We start from the raw sequence: 16,192 nt of genomic DNA, 5'->3' as shown, positions 1-16,192 counted from the left end.
GACCCACAGGCACTTAGCAAGTATCAATTAGGCGGCGGTTTAGAAAGTGTGAACGCCATTATTATGAAAACTACCGAACCCTCATACGGAAATTATACACACTTTTCCTATAGACATAGATACAATTATACGAATGCATTTTTACACGAATTATACAGGACAGGCTTAATACAATCCGCTACACAGGTTATAGCATTCCTCCTTATAATAGATGCTTCATTACAGGACCCTGTTAAAAACATTAAGTATTAAGTACCTCAGATAGTATATATTTATCTATTGTTCCAAGTGCAGATATTATGGGGATATTGATTGGTGACTAAGTCAGTGACCTAGGGAAGTTTTTTGTAATATAAATATCTTGTGGCATGTGTCAGTTAACCATGAGCTGTGGTTTTCAGACAACTTTTCAAAGACCAACTTTGTGGTTTTCAGACAGGTTTTTTTTAAAGACCCAAAAAAAACAAATTAAAAAAATGTGCAACCATCTTTGATGTCCAACTACTGGTTAAGATGGACAAAGTCGGAGTATCACTGATCCAATGAAATATAAATGCTTCTAAAATTGTAAAGATGAATGACATAGAAACATAGAATGTGACGGCAGATAAGAACCATTCGGCCCATCTAGTCTGCCCAATTTTCTAAATACTTTCATTATTCCCTGGCCTTATCTTATAGTTAGGATAGCCTTATGCATATCCCACGCATACTTAAACTCCTTTACTATGTTAACCTCTACCACTTCAGCTGGAAGGCTGTTCCATGCATCCACTACCCTCTCAGTAAAGAAATACTTCCTGATATTATTTTTAAACCTTTGCCCCTCTAATTTAAGACTATGCCCTCTTGTTGTGATAGTTTTTCTTCTTTTAAATATACTCTCCTCCTTTACTGTGTTGATTCCCTTTATGTATTTAAATGTTTCTATCATATCCCCCCTGTCTCATCTTTCCTCCAAGCTATACATGTTATGATCCTTTAACCTTTCCTGGTAAGTTTTATCCTGCAATCCATGAACCAGTTTAATAGCCCTTCTCTGAACTCTCTCTAAGGTATCAATATCCTTCTGAAGATAGGGTCTCCAGTACTGTGTACAATACACCAAGTGAGGTCTCACCAGTGTTCTGTACAATGGCATGAGCACTTCCCTCTTTCTACTGCTAATACCTCTCCCTATACAACCAAGCATTCTGCTAGCATTTCCTGCTGCTCTATTACATTGTCTGCCTACCTTTAAGTCAGAAATAATCACCCCTAAATCCCTTTCCTCAGATGTTGAGGTTAGGACTCTATCAAATATTCTGTACTCTGCCCTTGGGTTTTTACATCCAAGGTGCATTATCTTGCACTTATCCACATTAAATGTCAGTTGCCACAACTCTGACCATTTTTTCTATATTACCTAAATCATTTGCCATTTGGCTTTTCCCTCCTGGAACATCAACCCTGTTACATATCTTAGTATCATCAGCAAAAAGATGACTATATGTGTGTTATGTGTAAATTATAGTGTTTTTCAGAAATGTACTTGATGAGTTGATCACAGCTTTCTGGAGAAATTGCCTAATTCCGGTTTGTGTTTATACATTCTTTTATTTAGAAGTCAATGACTTGCTGGCCCTCATTATGATGATTAGTCTGGTTTTCTCTGTGACTCTGGTCTTCCTGATACTGCTAGGGTCTGGAAATCCTCAGCATCTTGCAGACGAGTCTTGTTCTGTGCAGATACTTGTACCCGGACTGAAAGGTAAGGCTTGTAAAGGCTTGCTATCTCTTATGTTCATTTATCTCCAATTCTGACAGTTTCTCTTAACCCCACACAGACTAATTTTGCTCAAATATATATATACAGTGGGACCTCGGTTTCCGAATTTAATGCGTTCTCCAGGACGTTTCTTATTGCGAAAAATGTGTAAACCGAAACGTGATTTCCCATAGGAATGCATTGAAAACCAATTAATCTGTTCTGGAGGTCAGAAAAAAGTCAAAATGAGCTGGCATGGAAACCAACCCACAATGCAGAACACACAATAAAAGGCATGCAAACGACAAAGCTCAGCTCCCCACCTTTCCACAGCTTGAGAAATGCACCAAAAAGTCCCAAAACAACTGCAAACAATTTCCAGAATGGTTCCAAAACTCGATGCAAAAGCCGCTCCAACACCTCCACACTCAACGCCACATGCTACCCACAAGCTCCAGTATGCAGGGGGCGGTGCTATAAACCTCCCAGGTGCTATGCATCCTGGGGAAACTTGCTTTGTATTGCGAAAAGAATTTGTAAACCGAGGCATTATTTTCAATGGATTTTCATTTGTAAACCGAAAATTATGTTTACCGAGTCGTTTGTAAACCGAGGTCCCACTGTATGTATGTATATATATATATATATATATATATATATATACAGAGGTTGATAGGAGTTGCACTCCAGCTATCCAAGCGTGTCTGCCCGGTGCTCGACTACACAAATGTATGCCGCATCAAAAAAAGCCAGCACTCAAGGACTTTTGTAAATAATAAAAAGTAAAAAACCTTTTATTCCAAAATGTCTGTAGGTCGACGTTTCAGTCCCCCACTGTGGACTTTCATCAGGACACAAAATACAATATAACAACATTCAGTTTAAATAGGAAATACTTAACTTACCTAACCTCCACCACCTGTGTGTTAGCGTGGTCTGTTCCCCAGTGCGCAAGTGTGATTCTCGATATTTCCCCTTCCGGTGTGTCTGTGTTGACCCCGTCACCACCTATCACCATGGTGACATATCAACAAATCACCACATTACGATCTATATCTGCTGAATAGCATAAGTTACAGCCTGGCTATGAGCACTGTTAAATCAATGAGGTGCATCAAATGCATATATATCCATTTACGAAGTTTATAGTGTGGGTGATTACCTCGATTACTCACTTTCCCAAGTTACAGTTCCTCACAGGGCACTTCCGGGTATCGGCTGTACCGTGCCTATCACCATGGTTACGTGTATACACTCAAAGCATGGAGCCAGGCTATGTACCCCGTTAGATCAGTGGGGTACATGGAGTGAATATGTTTATCATATGAATCCATTCACGAAATTTATAGTGTGGAAAATTGCCCCGATTACTCACATTCCTCAGTTGCAATTCCGCACAGAGCACTTCCGGATATCGGTTGTGCCGTGCCTATCTCCATGGTTACGTGTATACAACTGGAATATGAAGTCTGGCTATATGTCCAGTTAGATCAGTGAAGTACATAAAATGAATACATATACACTACGACATTAATAGTGTGAGAAATTACTTAAATCACCAAAGTGCCTAAGTGACAATTATTTACAAAGGCTTATCTAGACATTTACCGTATCGTGTCAATCACCATGATTATATGGATGCATACAATCTTATCAAACGATATGTGTTGAACATCATATTAGAAATATAAGACCATGTTCAAAATAGTCTATGTTCTATGTGTACTAATCTAAACTAAGTGAAATCTAATGTGAACTTTCATTTCTAGTATAATTAAATACTTTTAAAGGGAACTTAGTTCCTAAATATATATCTCTTAGTTATCCTGTGCTCAACATGCAAATGCTTAAATATGTGTGTGTCATTGTTGTATATAAAAAAACTTAAGATTATGAAAAGAATATACAAATGTGTGATTAATCTCCACTCTAAGTGCCGTGTACTAATGTACCCAAATATAATGGTAATTAACTCTCAAGTGCTATATGTTGATACTAAGTATTGCTCTATGTAATTCATGTAATTTATAGAACACTATCGAAAGGGGACGATACGCTATTTGGGGTTATAGAGTGATATACAAATAATAAAGAAAATAAGACATAAGTTAGATGTGAATCACATACTGGATATTTTAAAAAATAATTACTCTCTGTACTCACGTGTGGAATTCTAGGCCTTAATGTAGGGTACCTTCTACCAAAATCATTACAGTTATGACTTATTTCTCATGACTTATTTTTTATAATAAGGTCAACAGCTTCTAAGCTGAGTTATAGGTGATGAAGGTGAAATATTTATACATTAATTCATCAGGCCTTGTCACGAGGCATATATATTCATATGCAGTACAGAGAGATTAATAATTAAAATTAATTAAATTAAGGGTGCTTATTCCATCAAAGGAAGGATATATAGGACAGTTTTTCATTGAGACCTAACGGTGCCAATGTGTTAAGTTCTCGGATCCAAAAGACCTCTTTGCGCAGTAGTGCTACAGATCGATTTCCTCCTCTCCTGGGCGCTGGAATATGGTCAATAGCAATACATTTGAGAGTTGTCAGCGGATGTTTCTGTTCGAGAAAGTGACGTGCCACTGGTTTATCCGTGTGGCCATCCCTTATTGCTGTCCGTATACTCGAACGATGTCCCCTAATTCTTTCGCAAAGTTGTGTATCCGTTTTCCCCACGTAATTCAATCCACAGGGGCATGACAGCTTGTAGATAACATGGTCAGTTTTACACGAAATGCGATGTCGGATTAAATATTTCTTCTGGGTGTGTGGATGAAGAAATGATTTAGTGGGGATCAAGTGTCCACACGTGACACATCCTAGGCAGCGGAAACATCCTGGATTAAGAAATTGACTTTGATCTCGCAGATAGCTCTGTTCTGGATCAGTGAGGACTAGCATGTCTCGCAAATTTCTTTCCCTTTTATAGCAAAACATCGGTTTTGAAGTAAAAATAGTTGGTAAGGTTGGATCTCCTGTCAAGGTATTCCAATTCCTGTTCACCGCTTGCGCTAATTTGGTGCTAGCCGAATTAAACTTCATCGGGAACGTCAATCTAGGTGCTTTTACTGGTGTCTGAGCACTCATAGTATTGCCAACTTCCAACCGAGCTTTACTCAGCGCTATATCAATTGTATGCCGATTGTATCCCCTTGTAAGGAATTTATTGTACATCATCTCCACTTGTTTCTCAACACGTTCGGTTAAAGAGTTGTTCCGGAAGACCCGAAGAAACTGGGTGTATGGTAATGATCTTTTACAATGTACTGGATGCGCACTTGAAAAATGGAGTATTGTATTTCTATCTGTGGGCTTCGAATACAGTTGGTATTCAATTTTGCCCTTCTCAATGAAAATCTCCAGATCCAGGTACTGTACAGTTTTGCCATTTATATTAGCCGTGATTTTAATAGGGCAAGGTAAGTCGTTGATGTCCTTCACAAACTGTTCGGCATCCATAGTAGAGCCCTTCCAGAGGATCAAAACATCATCAATGAAACGTACGTACTGTACAATCTGTTCTTTGTATGGAAAGAGAATATACTCTTTTTCGAATATATGCATGTATGCATTCGCATACATTGGCGCCATTGCAGCGCCCATCGATGTTCCCGAGCATTGCATATACCATCGAGTTTCAAATCTAAAATAGTTGAGTTGTAGAGTAAGCGTAAGCGTAAGCAGTTCCATGATGAATTCTATGGGGGGACCCTGAGGAATGTGAGTAATCGGGGCAATTTTCCACACTATAAATTTCGTGAATGGATTCATATGATAAACATATTCACTCCATGTACCCCACTGATCTAACGGGGTACATAGCCTGGCTCCATGCTTTGAGTGTATACACGTAACCATGGTGATAGGCACGGTACAGCCGATACCCGGAAGTGCCCTGTGAGGAACTGTAACTTGGGAAAGTGAGTAATCGAGGTAATCACCCACACTATAAACTTCGTAAATGGATATATATGCATTTGATGCACCTCATTGATTTAACAGTGCTCATAGCCAGGCTGTAACTTATGCTATTCAGCAGATATAGATCGTAATGTGGTGATTTGTTGATATGTCACCATGGTGATAGGTGGTGACGGGGTCAACACAGACACACCGGAAGGGGAAATATCGAGAATCACACTTGCGCACTGGGGAACAGACCACGCTAACACACAGGTGGTGGAGGTTAGGTAAGTTAAGTATTTCCTATTTAAACTGAATGTTGTTATATTGTATTTTGTGTCCTGATGAAAGTCCACAGTGGGGGACTGAAACGTCGACCTACAGACATTTTGGAATAAAAGGTTTTTTACTTTTTATTATTTACAAAAGTCCTTGAGTGCTGGCTTTTTTTGATGCGGTATATATATATATATATATATATATTTTAACTAAAAAGCTTTGAAACAGGATATTAAAAAACTCTCCACGTTTGTCCCTGTCATCACTAATGTTCTGTATACTGTCTAGAGAAGGGGTGACCGGAACGTAGATAAACATGTCAGCGTTAAGTTTTCTCTTTTTCCCTGAAATTACTATTTTTTTGTAAAGCCTACCTAGGATGTAGTTATTTTTCCTTTTTTTGGAGGACACAAGAGCAATGAACCACCCCAAGGCAAGGGAGCACATCTGCTACTTTGGCTTTTGATGTTACTTTATACAATGCCCATCAAAACTGATATATAATGCCATATTGTATTTTTATTCTAGATGTATGGTCCTCTCTTTTCTCAGCTTTATTGCTGTCAAGCACAGAATTAAGGCAATCAACTCTAGGTTCTGCATTCTTTTTAGAGTTCCATATTTTCTCAAGCCCATAGTATGTAGAAAAGAATGAATTAATTCAGTGGAAAGTGCCTACATGATCCTGCTGCTATGGCGAATTAATACTATATACGAAATAAAGCACACTTGACACCCCATTTTAAATTAGCCTTACAGCTTATGAAGATTATGAAACCACGTCTTAGGTAAAATGATTTATATTTAGTGTCAAAATATTATCATATGTTGCACAAGCCTGCCACTGTCCCTAAGATCCCACTTGCTGGCAAATCTTAGCCTAATGATATTAGTGGGATTAGATGTGGGATATCCTTCCACTTGTGACCTCTGATATCTGCATGTTCCTGTGCTTAGTCTCTCATTGAAGCTACGAGTAGTGTGCAGTGAGTGGTCAGAAATATAGGATATAATTGCCAGTTATATCACCCCCTCCGGTCACTTTGCATGCCTTGGAGAGGCATTGAGATACAGGGCAGAGGAGCATGCAGATCATTTGCCATGGTACTGCTCAGTCATGCTACATTGAACAACAGTATGAGAAGGGGTGATGTGTGCCTCCCCTCCTGGATGTCACCTAGAGTGGACCACCCTCTACCACAGTTCCCTTCTCTTACATTGATTCTTGGATACAGCAATGCTTGATTGAAGATCATGATGTCTGGAAATTATATAGGCCTGTCCTGCTTCTTGGGCTGGCAGGAAATAACTTCTTGGAACTGTTTTTAGATATGTGCAGAAAGCAATCAGGCCTCATTATTCACAAATATCTTGAACTTCAAATACTGCTGCATTAAATGCAAGAAAAGCCAACTTTTACTAGGACAACTTTTTGATGACTAGCCTAGGGCAATGGCCACCTCTCACTTTGGTCAGCCTACCTCTCTACCTGAGAACATTTCAGGTTTTGCAACAAAGTGATAGATCTCTAGGTCTAAGTACAATCCTATAGTGTGATGACATAACTTCTCTACTTAGGGATATGGATAAACTGGGGGAATGGGCAGGCAATTGTAAAATGCAATTTAATTAAGCTAAATGCAAAGTCATGCATTTTTGACTAAGGAACACATAAGCAAATAAATGGCATTGAGTTAGGGATAACATGGAAACAGTTATAGACAACAAACTAGGCTACAGTATGCAATGTCGATCTGCCATTGCAAAGGCTAGTGAGGTGTGTTATGTATAAAAAGTGTTATTATTATAATTTTGTCCTTTAAAAAGTCAATGGTAAGACACCACCTTGAATTTGTTGTGCAATTTTTTTAAACCAGCTTTAAATAAGTATTTTGCACAGCTTGAAAAATTGCAGAGATGAGTTAAAAAATTAGTAAGGAGAATGGAAAACATTAATTATGTTTTCCATATGTTTTCTTTAGGGAAAAAAAGTGCCTCAGGGGAATATAATAATATATACAGGGTCAGTACAAACCACTATGTGCTAACCTGTTCATTAGCAGGAATATACAACAGAAAAGAGGTCATCCATTGAAACAGTAAGACATGAAATTTCTCTTACAGCAGAGGAAAGGGTTCTTTACAGTAAGAACAACAAAGATGTGGAATTCTTTACCCAAAGAGGATGTCTTATCAAATTCTGTAATTTATTTTAAAAGAAGGCCTGAATGTTTTTTTTTTTAAACAGAATATTCAAAATATAATTAATATACACTGAACAAAATTATAAACGCAACATTTTAGTTTTTGCCCCCATTTTTCATTTAGAGTGGCCTTTTATTGTGGCAGTCTAAGGCAAACCTGTGCAATAATCATGCGGTCTAATCAGCATCTTGATATGCCACACCTGTGAGGTGGATGGATTATCTTGGCAAAGGAGAGGTGCTCACTAACACAGATTTAGACAGATTTGTGAACAATATTTGAGAGAAATAGGCCTTGTGTACATAGAAACAGTCTTAGATCTTTGAGTTCAGCTCACGAAAAATGTGAGAATGTGGAAAAAGAGTTTTGAAAGGATTGCTTGTTGATAATTTGACTATGCAAAAACGTAATATGATTTAGGAGAATAAGAGTTAAAACATTTTGTCTTGAGCCAGATTTGAGCAATTTAAATTCAATCAGGGGTTGGCAGACTCAGCAGCTAAGCTGCGTAGATTTTGCTGAATAACAACCTCTGGTTTGGATCACCTGTCAGTTCTGTTCATAAAATTGAAATTCAAATGTGAAGTGAAAAAATAACAGTCTGCTTGAATTTTCATGGCTCTATGTATTTCGGTACATTGCTTTATCCTGGATGAATTGTCACTTTGTTCTAAAACTCACTTATAGCTGTGGATTTTATCCCACATATACATCCTGCAGCAGAGAGGACCTCAGTTTTGGAATCTCTACTGAATAGAGTCATCTGGGAGCTGCAAGATGGAAGTTCTATAGTCTTAAATATTAGATGGTAGGCATTACAAAACATTCTGACATTAGCCCCCTCAAACTGAGCCACGTGAAGGTCTGAAATAAAATTCTGATTTTGTTTTATAAGCATTAGCGTATCACTCAAGACTTACTGTCCCTTGTTGTGGTATTTTTCAATAAAGATAAACAAACAAACCTAGAACAAAGACTGAGTGACGACTTCTCTTGTCACTAATGCCTACCCACCTTCCAATCCAAGAGCCGAAGGAAGGAATGATAAGAGGCATTGAGGCACATACAATTGGAGGGAGCATATTGGGCAGCCTACTAGACTGTGCTTAGAGCCACACGCATACATTCCTAAAGTCTTCACAATGCAGGTGCGCTCACAGGACTGGTTGCAATGGAAAAGGCTGATCATATCTGTCAATAGTGTACAGTGCATTTCTGATGACGAACAGAATTCACATTAGTCAGTCTGGGACAGGGTTCCATGCTGACTGTTCTGTGGTCCTGGAGGTGTGACTACACTGCACATATAGATTACTTGCATCAAGACCACCTGTAAAAGCATAAGTGTTCATGGTGCTCAGATTAGCCCCTTAAGCATAACTCAAAGCATTATTTTAAAGAATTCTGCACACTGCACATTATACCTCTCTTACTGAACAGAAACGCTGGCCCATTTCACTAATGTCACTAACCATTCACTCCTCTCTATTATGTTGCATTTATAGGGGATGCTGGTGAAAAAGGAGAGAAAGGTGCTCCAGGAAGACCTGGCAGAGTTGGTCCACCAGGAGAGAAAGGTAAATGGCTCACTTTTGAAACCAGCGGGGACACCATTCTTACTGACTTATAGATCTATTCGAGTACAAGTACAAATACCGTCACCTGTGTGAGCCTTAAAATATGTACACAAAAGTTAATAATTGTGATGATTAAAAAGGCACTCGTTTTTAATAGAAACAAACCATCAGTTTCGCAGTTCGTCACTTAATGCCTCTCACAGCTGAGCAGATTAAGTTGAACACTAGCATCAGAAATATTTGCCACCAGACCCCCAGCCACTATTTGGACTTTTCCATATTTTTTATTATGTTTGCCGCTTTCCTGTTTGCTTTATTCAATACAGTAATATATTACACATTGTATTCTTGTTCAAATTGTATTTAACCATAGTATAATCAAAAATAAATGTCCTAGTTATATTTTTAACTTCCACTTTTGTATGTTCTATATCTATGTTTTGCAAGTGCCCTATCATAAGATCCTGGTTGTGCTCTCCTTAAAGGACTGATCCATTGCTAAAACAAAAATAAATATAACAAACAATTAGAAACGTTAAAATAAGGGAACAGGCTTTTCCTTGTAAAAGACCGTTATTATAGTTAGTGCAAGTATAAGGGAGAAAAGTCATTAATATTGAACTAAAGAAGTCTATGATAAATAACCCAATTGTTGGAATATAAATTAACCATGAATTCTATCACTGCCATGTTATTTTTTTTAAACCATTAGTATAATGTTTATTTAAAATATGGGAATGTATTGTTAAGAAATAAACATAAGATAACACAGCAGCTTTATGTAACAATTGCTATCCATGGACAAACTAAAAAATAAGGATTTTACTCACAATTTGCTTACCTGTCCACCTCCTCAGACATCATGAAGGAGGCCTTGCCTCATCTTCAATGGCCCAATCCAATGCTTTTCAAAAATGGTAGCATTGGGTACCGAGCACACATGCGTGGCAAACACTGCACGTGCATCCGCGCTTACCCATAGGAACGTAGCAAAGCAAATCTTTCCTAAGGGCGCTTCCCCATAATGTGACTGATTTTTACCTGGTCAGTGGCGAGGCCGCACCTCTAGTGGGTGTTATGCTGATATCCACTAGAGAAGGATTTAACCCTTTATTGTAAACATTGCAGTTTCTTAAAGGACAGGACCACTGCACCCAGACCTCTTTATCTCATTGACTTTAGTGGTCTTTCTTTATGTAAATTCAAAAATCCTTTTTTCATTTTTTATTTATTCCTTCACAACAGATCTGCAGAAAATGTATACACGTGGCCAAACACCCTGCTTATTTCTAGAAATGCATCTTGCTATAAATGCCATGCATTACAAGCAGCAACACAGAGCATCTGCACTATACTAGTCATCGCAGAATTGTAATCTGTTCAATATGTTCAAATACATCCCTCCTCTCCCCTTATGGGCTGCTAGAACAAAGCCATGATGTTTATTTGACTTCAAACATTGTGTGGGGTGTCTCTAGTTACAGGTGATTTGCAGAGGGACAGAACTGGCATATACATTTGTTTCTCACTGGGGGAAACCTAGGGCTTGAATCGAGTGGAGGGAAAGTATGCATTTTTGGGTTAAATTTTGTGTTTTACAGTTTTTGTGGCCCATGTTTTGTAGCCACCATTTATAGATTTTGAGAAAACATTGCATCTTCCACCTTTTTCCTTCACATTTTTTCGAATGTTTAGATTAGAATAAAAGGGTGGTTACGTTTAGCTGTGTTTAGTTTAGAGAGGTATTGGAACTGATATAGTTGTGCATAACTATGATGATTTTTTGAAGTACATAATTTCAATAGCAGGCATTCCACCGATCCATACAAGTGTGTTGTCCCCAAGCTTATCTCTGTGAAAGGACTTTAATAGGAGGATGAAGATGAGTGGGACCAAATCCTATAGGTATTTCCATCTAAATATTTGTCATGGTTTTGGTTTGAGTACTATCAGTTTATAAACTGAAGGATTAGTATCAGATGAGTATGAAGGTGGAAGAGAGAGTCGAAGGGATCTTCCGATGTGAGGACAACATAAACAATATAGAGAAAATATGTCTTCCAACAGACATTCCATTAACATGGCTCAATTGTCAAATAGAAGCTACCAAGGATTCCATTGTTGAGTCAAATATGAGGTGAAATTGTTCCACTGGTTCCACTTTATTCCAATTCATAGCTTAAGTGGAAGAATGTATAATGACAAATATGCACCAGGATTTGAGGGATGAATACAGTCCGATAATCATAGCATTAAAGATTTGGAGAAATTAAATGTGTTGGAGATTTGACCCCTGAGTTTTTTGAGAGGCCAGTTTTGTGTCAGATTATAATATAATTTTTGAATGGAGTTATACATCAATAGAAGTTCTAGCATTGTTATATGCTCGATGACGGTTAAATCACTCCATTAACTAAAACACTATCAGAGGAATAATGAAGTTATGTCATTTTGCAAATAATATAGCAAACATTTGAGTCTAGAGAGTTGATCAACTTTATGGATGGTAACACAAAGATGGAACTCACTTTGGTTAAGTAATTATGACCAATGTTGCATTACACTATGTTTAAATGTCCTGGACATTTATTAACATCTTGATGCATTTGAGGAATGATCAGATGATATAAAACATGCAATAAATGGGGCAGAAGATAAACTGCAAGAGATTATTTTCATCTTACATTACTTACCCTTTTTGGATGTAAATCATATTTTACTATTGTGTCAGCATCACTCTTATTCAGGAGAAATAGTTTATAGACTTACGTAGAGGATCAATACTTAGATGTTATTTCTATCATTATGGTTGGTCATACTGTCCCACCATTTTGCTTCTTTTTACAACTCAATTTAGTTACATAGTTATATAGTAATCTAGGTTGGAAAAGACTCCACCAAGTTCAACCTTTAAAACACACCTTTATATGCTGATGATCCAAAAGAAGGCAAAAACTCCAGAAAATCAATAAAGTAAAGTGCACTGTGCCTTTAAAACCAAGATGAGTAATTACATAAGTGGGAATAACATGTGCAATATTGAATAGCAAAAAGTGACCAAGTGCATTAGTGCAAAACCAAAATGTGTATAAATATATTACAAAAGTAGTGCAATATACAATAAAAATTGTACTTAGCTTTCCCACTTGGGATATACCTTAATCTTGTATCGGCAATTCAAATGTACGGTAGATCTCAAAAACAAAGGGGGAAATACACAATCATAGGATAATATGTTTGAATATAATATATGTAAAATCTGAATGAAAACACTCACAAGGGTAGAGCAATTTAGTCTGCTCTGAACTTTGATGGCATCAAGTGCAACATATGCAAACTGGAAGCTGTGGTGATGGTTGAAATCTTTATTGACACTTTCAGAATTAAAAACTGCTCCACAGGCTGTAAAGTTAATTTATTCCATGTATCCTCCGCTTTCACTGTGCTGTGATGGTTTGTAGGCTCTCCTGGTCCTAGGACCATCAGCACCGTAGACACCATAACTACTGCGTAGCCACCATAAGTACCGCAGACTCCACGAACCACCGCTGCTGGGCTGGTATCTCACCGTCTGCTCTGCATCCTTGGACCTACGACCAGGCTCCAGGTTCCAGTAGGTGAACCTCTTCCTTCTGTAGAGCGAAGCAGGATCAGGAACAAGAGCTCTTACAAGAGCTCAGTAGCAATCCCTGAAGTGATTATTAGTGATGTCGCGAACTTAACATTTTCCATTCACGAATGGCGAATGCGAACTTCCGCAAATGTTCGCGAACGGGCGAACCGCCATACACTTCAATAGGCAGGTGAATTTAAAAACCCACAGGGACTCTTTCTGGCCACAATAGTGATGGAAAAGTTGTTTCAAGGGACTAACACCTGGACTGTGGCATGCCGGAGGGGGATCCATGGCAAAACGCCCATGGAAAATTACATAGTTGATGCAGAGTCTGGTTTTAATCCATAAAGGGCATAAATCACCTAACATTCCTAAATTGTTTGGAATAACGTGCTTTAAAACATCAGGTATGATGTTGTATCGATCAGGTAGTGTAAGGGTTACGCCCCTTTCACAGTGACAGACCAAACTCCCCGTTTAACGCACCGCAAACAACCGCAAACAGTCCATTTGCACAACCGCAAACAGTCCATTTGCACAAGGTTCGATACCAAGCTAGCCATGTCCCGTTCCTTGTCCTCACTGATGTCATTGAAGGTCTCTTCCTCCACCCAGCCACGTACAACACCAAGGGTCCCCGAAAGATGACAACAAGCCCCCTTTTTTTTTTTTTAAATGTACACTACTGTTACACCAGATATGAGTTGCACTGGTGTGACACTGTGCCCTGGCAGGCCCTGAAACGCACATGTGTGAAGGAAACTGACTGCTATTATTTCACAGTCAAATTTCTAGTTTTTTTTTTTAATGTACACTACTGTTACACCAGATATGAGTTGCACTGGTGTGACACTGTGCCCTGGCAGGCCCTGAAACGCACACGTGTGAAGGAAACTGACTGCTATTATATTACAGTCAAAAAAGTTTTGTTTTTTTTTAAATGCAAGCTATTGTGACACCAGATATGAGTGGTGGCACTGGGCAAGTGGGCACAGTATACGCTGTGAGCCTGACACACACGCTGGCAGGCAGGCAACTGCAATTAGATTACAAAAAAAAATAAGCAGACTGATGTTCTAGCCCTAAAAAGGGCTTTTTGGGGTGCTGTCCTTACAGCAGAGATCAGATGAGTCCTTCAGGACTGTAGCGGACACTGAATACACTAGCCTAGCTATCGATTTCCCTATTAAATCAGCAGCAGCTACACTGTCTCTCCTCTCACTAAGAATGCAGCTTCCGGGGGGTGGGGCCTAGCTGTCATGGAGGAAAGATGCACTTCTTGTGAGCTCCCTCAATATCTCACTTTAAGCAGCTATCAACAAGCGAATTTCACCCCAGAAGGGGATGACCCAGCAATGTTGCTCCTACCTGACTGACCCGACATGCTTAATAGCGGTCAGCAACTCGACAGAGTTTTACTTACCTCCGCGTGGCAAGTGTGGCCTGGTGCTCACCGGGCAGGAGAGGCGGCCGATCTCCCGATCTTGGGATGCCCAGGAGCAGCTACTTCCCGGCAGGAGCTCCTTTACCCCCCCTCGGACCGGTGGGGGTTATCCCGGTCCACCCCTGAGAGGCTGTCTGGAGCTAATGGACGCACAGAGCACAGCCGCCCGGGCTGACATACTCATCTGCGACTCTCCCAATATGGCGGCAGCCGCGTGTCCTCCTGGTACCAGCAAAGCATGGCAGGATATTGAGTCTAAGATGGACAGACTCTTTAATCAATTTTGGAAGCAAATAACAAGCAGGAAGCCCCAACAAGCTCCACCACAGCCCCAACAAGCTCCACCACAGCTAAGCAAAGCAGTCCCCATTAAAATCCACCAACGCAAAAGGCGTCGAAGACGGGACCGGAGGCACAAACAGAGCCTGCCCCACGTCAAGCACTCGCCTCCACCTTAAGCCATCACAATCCCGCACTGGACGTGAAGCACCACCGGGACAGATTCGACCACACGACAAAACAAGCCGCGAACCCGGCACTCAGCCAGAGACTTGCCTTTGTTGTTCAAGGTATCAGGGACTCCCAGGGTCTGCACCTGGTGCCCAAAAGGGATCGGATGAGCACAAGCAGTAAACAGCAGCCTGCCAAGCATGTCCCACTATAGCCGATCCTCCACACCATGCCTTTGATCACATGAACTGCTCTCTGCACATTAACTAATCGTAAAGTAGCAAGTGTTTAAACATGAAATTATTTCACCTCCTAAAGAGTTTATTGTCGTAGTTCCTTACATGCCTTTACCTTAACCGTCCATGTATTATGTTATTCACTAGTCTCATCTCATGGGGCGACTCACACTTGATTTATAACTAGTGGTGGAGCTGCTGATATAAATACACAGTTGATAACGTGCAAGCTACACCCTAAACATGACAGCCATCTTTCACAACAATGCAGGGCCGCCATCAGGGGGTGACAGTCCGGGCCCCCCAGGACCGTCGGCCCGTGACAACCGTGATGGTTGTCACGGGCCGACGGTCCTGGGGGGCCCGGACTGCTTTGGCAGTCCAGGGCCCCACAATTACTCTCTGCACCTATATATAGCGATAATCGCTATATATGGGTGCAGCCGCTGGCCCCTGGCTCCCTATACTTGCAGAGGGGGCCCAGCGGACTGCAGTTGTGCTTTACAGCATTTCCTGCTCTCTAACTCCCGCGAGACGTGCGTCCGTTAGGCAACGCGCGGCGCACATAACACATCTCGCGGGAGTGAGAGCGGGAAATGCTGTAAAGTACAGCTGCAGTCCGCTGGGCCCCCTCTGCAAGTATAGGGAGCCGGGGGGGGGGGGGGGCACAATGGCACTGGACTACCAGGGATCAAAGAATCTCCCCCCCCTCCCTGAACC

The 16,192-nt window shown here is 40.1% G+C and overlaps 1 protein-coding gene across 3 annotated transcripts in view; it reads left to right on the top strand.

Annotated features, from left to right (window-relative positions):
- Positions 1-16,192, top strand: part of COLEC11 (collectin subfamily member 11) — a 58,546-nt gene that overhangs the window by 11,726 nt on the left and 30,628 nt on the right. For all 3 annotated transcript variants that reach the window (XM_063442197.1, XM_063442194.1, XM_063442195.1), the window contains exons 2-3: positions 1,604-1,750; positions 9,655-9,726. In XM_063442197.1, coding sequence (XP_063298267.1) covers positions 1,630-1,750; positions 9,655-9,726 — 193 coding nt within the window. In that variant the 5' untranslated portion in view covers positions 1,604-1,629. The remainder of the gene's footprint in view (positions 1-1,603; positions 1,751-9,654; positions 9,727-16,192) is intronic.

This window comes from Pelobates fuscus, chromosome 2 (genome assembly GCF_036172605.1).
Source record: "Pelobates fuscus isolate aPelFus1 chromosome 2, aPelFus1.pri, whole genome shotgun sequence".
Lineage (NCBI taxonomy): Eukaryota > Metazoa > Chordata > Amphibia > Anura > Pelobatidae > Pelobates > Pelobates fuscus.
Note: the sequence above shows the minus strand (reverse complement) of the source record. Positions and strands in the feature narration are given on the sequence as shown.